At 46.0% G+C, this 2,500-nt stretch overlaps 1 protein-coding gene across 2 annotated transcripts in view; it reads right to left on the minus strand.

Annotated features, from left to right (window-relative positions):
- Positions 1-2,500, minus strand: part of LOC125950157 (blastoderm-specific protein 25D) — an 8,564-nt gene that overhangs the window by 889 nt on the left and 5,175 nt on the right. For both annotated transcript variants that reach the window (XM_049677845.1, XM_049677846.1), the window contains exons 4-7: positions 1,768-2,500; positions 1,187-1,702; positions 824-1,110; positions 1-737 (exon numbers count right to left, since the gene is read on the minus strand). The exon at positions 1-737 is cut by the window's left edge; the exon at positions 1,768-2,500 is cut by the window's right edge and continues 829 nt beyond it. In XM_049677845.1, coding sequence (XP_049533802.1) covers positions 454-737; positions 824-1,110; positions 1,187-1,702; positions 1,768-2,500 — 1,820 coding nt within the window. In that variant the 3' untranslated portion in view covers positions 1-453. The remainder of the gene's footprint in view (positions 738-823; positions 1,111-1,186; positions 1,703-1,767) is intronic.

The raw sequence follows: 2,500 nt of genomic DNA on the forward strand, positions 1-2,500 counted from the left end.
ACTTAAAAATGGACGATAAAAAAAGAGAATAATTATGGTTGACGATTCTAACATAGAATAGAGTTTACAATAAAATCTCTCATGTGAGTACGTACGACAATAAACTGCGCCTGAGCCAGTTACTACAGTAGACAGCACACAAATCGACTACCGCAGGTCGATTAGTGAATCGGAGTTTAAGGAAAATATATTTAGCTGGGTATACTGAAAAAAAATTATCATGTAAAACTGGCTATGAGGTACTCATGAAATTAAAAAAATAGTACATTTGTTTCTATTTCATCAATTCATCGTGCACGGCACCAGTTCATCCTGAATAAATGTGGTACAAAACAATTTGAAACGGATAGATTATTACACAAGGCAGAGTGGTTGCACTTCCAATAGCTGTACGATCAATTAGCAATGCGTGTAGCAATCCAATCGTTGCTGTTGCCACGGTTGCTGGTGCTGCTAAGGGTATCCTGGCATTAGGCCGCTAAATCCGTGATGATTAGAGTTTGACGAGGAGGAGGAGGAAGGGTTGTTGGTGTTAGCGGATTGAAACCATTTGGCACGAACACGCTGTTGCTCGAGCCGCTGCACCTGCGACACCAGCCTTGTGTTTTCCTCGTACATATCTTTGACTAGCAAATCGTTGCTGGCAAGGCGTGCAGACTGATCCGATATGACTATGCACTGTGCTTCTACTCGGTTTCGTAGATCATTGATTTCCGTGCGCTGCTGCTGCCAAATTTCTGCGGATTAGTATTGTGTACAAATATTAGTTCTCCTGACTCTTTACCATAATCTGCGATAAAGGTGACTTCGCATGGGTACTTACGATACAACATGGACTCCGCGTATTGTTGCTGTTGTTTCACCATCGACTGCAAGCGTTTATTTTTCTGTTCCAAACATTGAATCGTTTTCACGTAATTCGTGTTTGCGTCTGGCTTGGTAAATCCACGAGCGAGAATTGGTTTCGCTTCCTTCAACTGCTGAACTTCCATGAGCAGACAGTCCCGCTCTTGCGTTAATTCCTTGATTTCATCTTGTAACTGGAGCTGCACCGAACGCAGCTGTTGCGTTTGCTGCAATCCACCGTCATCCATCGGAGGCTGCTTTGGACTGGGATGAGAAAATGAGAAGAAGGGAAGTCAGAAGCAGCTGCATGACAAATCGCGACAGTGTAACGGCAATGTACCTGCTGTATGTGTAGGGAAACGATTTCACCGAACAGGTATCTGGTGCATTAAGCTCATCCACCACCACAGCATGCGATAGCTTCTCGTTCGTCAACTCCTGCTGATATCTTTCATTAGATAACTCCCCACCGAAGCACTCGGAGACCGTGAAACTATTACTGCTATTACTATGACTACTTGACATATTTTGTTTACTAATAGTACTGTTACTATCAATAGCAGCAGTAGCAGCAACGTGGCCCTGCAAGGGAGAAATCACTCTATCGAACTGCTCATCGTTCGATAGTATCTCTTCAGCGGAGTGGCACTGCAGATACTCTGCCTCTTTCTTTGATGCCCCATCATTCGGTACACTCAAACAATTGACCTGCGCTGCTGCTGGTGGGGTCGGTTTCCAGTTTGGATTCTGGTAATCTCGTACCGGCCGCTGGATGGTGCTCTGCTTCCATAGGTAACTGATTGGAGAACAGGCATCCGTCTGATCAGGCGAAGCATTACGATTGACTGCGGGTGATCTGTTAACAAATAGAATCTTTGATTAGTCATTTGTGCCAAAGATGGAATGATCTAAGCTACTCACAAAATCATTGCAGGATACTTGTTCATCTGTTCCTCCAACTCTTCGATCTTTTGCCGCAGTCGTTCGGCCTCTTGGGATTTTTCCTCCATCGCTAATTGAACCTGCTCGAAATCGGCTTCTAGCTCTAGGTACTGCTGCTCCAATCCATCCTTCTCGTCGATAGGGGATAAACGACCGTCACGGCCTCCAGCATTGCCCCCGGATGACTGTAGAGCAAACTGTTCCTCGTACTCGGCCATTTTCTTGAGCAGCTCCGTCAGCTTCTCATCACTAACACGCTGCTCTTCTTCATACAGTTGTCGCTCTTCGTTTACCTTCGCTTGCCAATAGTCCTCGCAATCCTCATATTCTTTCCTCATCTGTTCCAGGCTTAGTTCAAGCTCCTCGCAACGTGCCTTCAGGTCTTTCGTAGGCTCAGGGGCATCGGTAGCGGGTCCTTTTTCATTAGCAGCACTGGTACCGGCGGGTTCCTTTAGCTTGACCAGTTCTTCTTTCTTTCCGGTTTGCGCTAACTGTGCCTCCAGTTCTTCTACCTTTGCCCGTAGCATCTTCAACTCTTCGTTCCGTACCTGGGACTCGATGCTCGATTCATTGAGGCTCGAAATGCCAGACGAAGAAACACCGGTGGTGCCACGGATGTTGGCACCAAGCTCAGAGTGCAGAGCCATCCAGTCACCGGATGATGAATCGGATTCGTTGCCATTTTCCAAATTACATTTACGGAATTTGCCCA

The sequence above is a fragment of the Anopheles darlingi genome, chromosome 2 (genome assembly GCF_943734745.1).
Source record: "Anopheles darlingi chromosome 2, idAnoDarlMG_H_01, whole genome shotgun sequence".
NCBI lineage: Eukaryota > Metazoa > Arthropoda > Insecta > Diptera > Culicidae > Anopheles > Anopheles darlingi.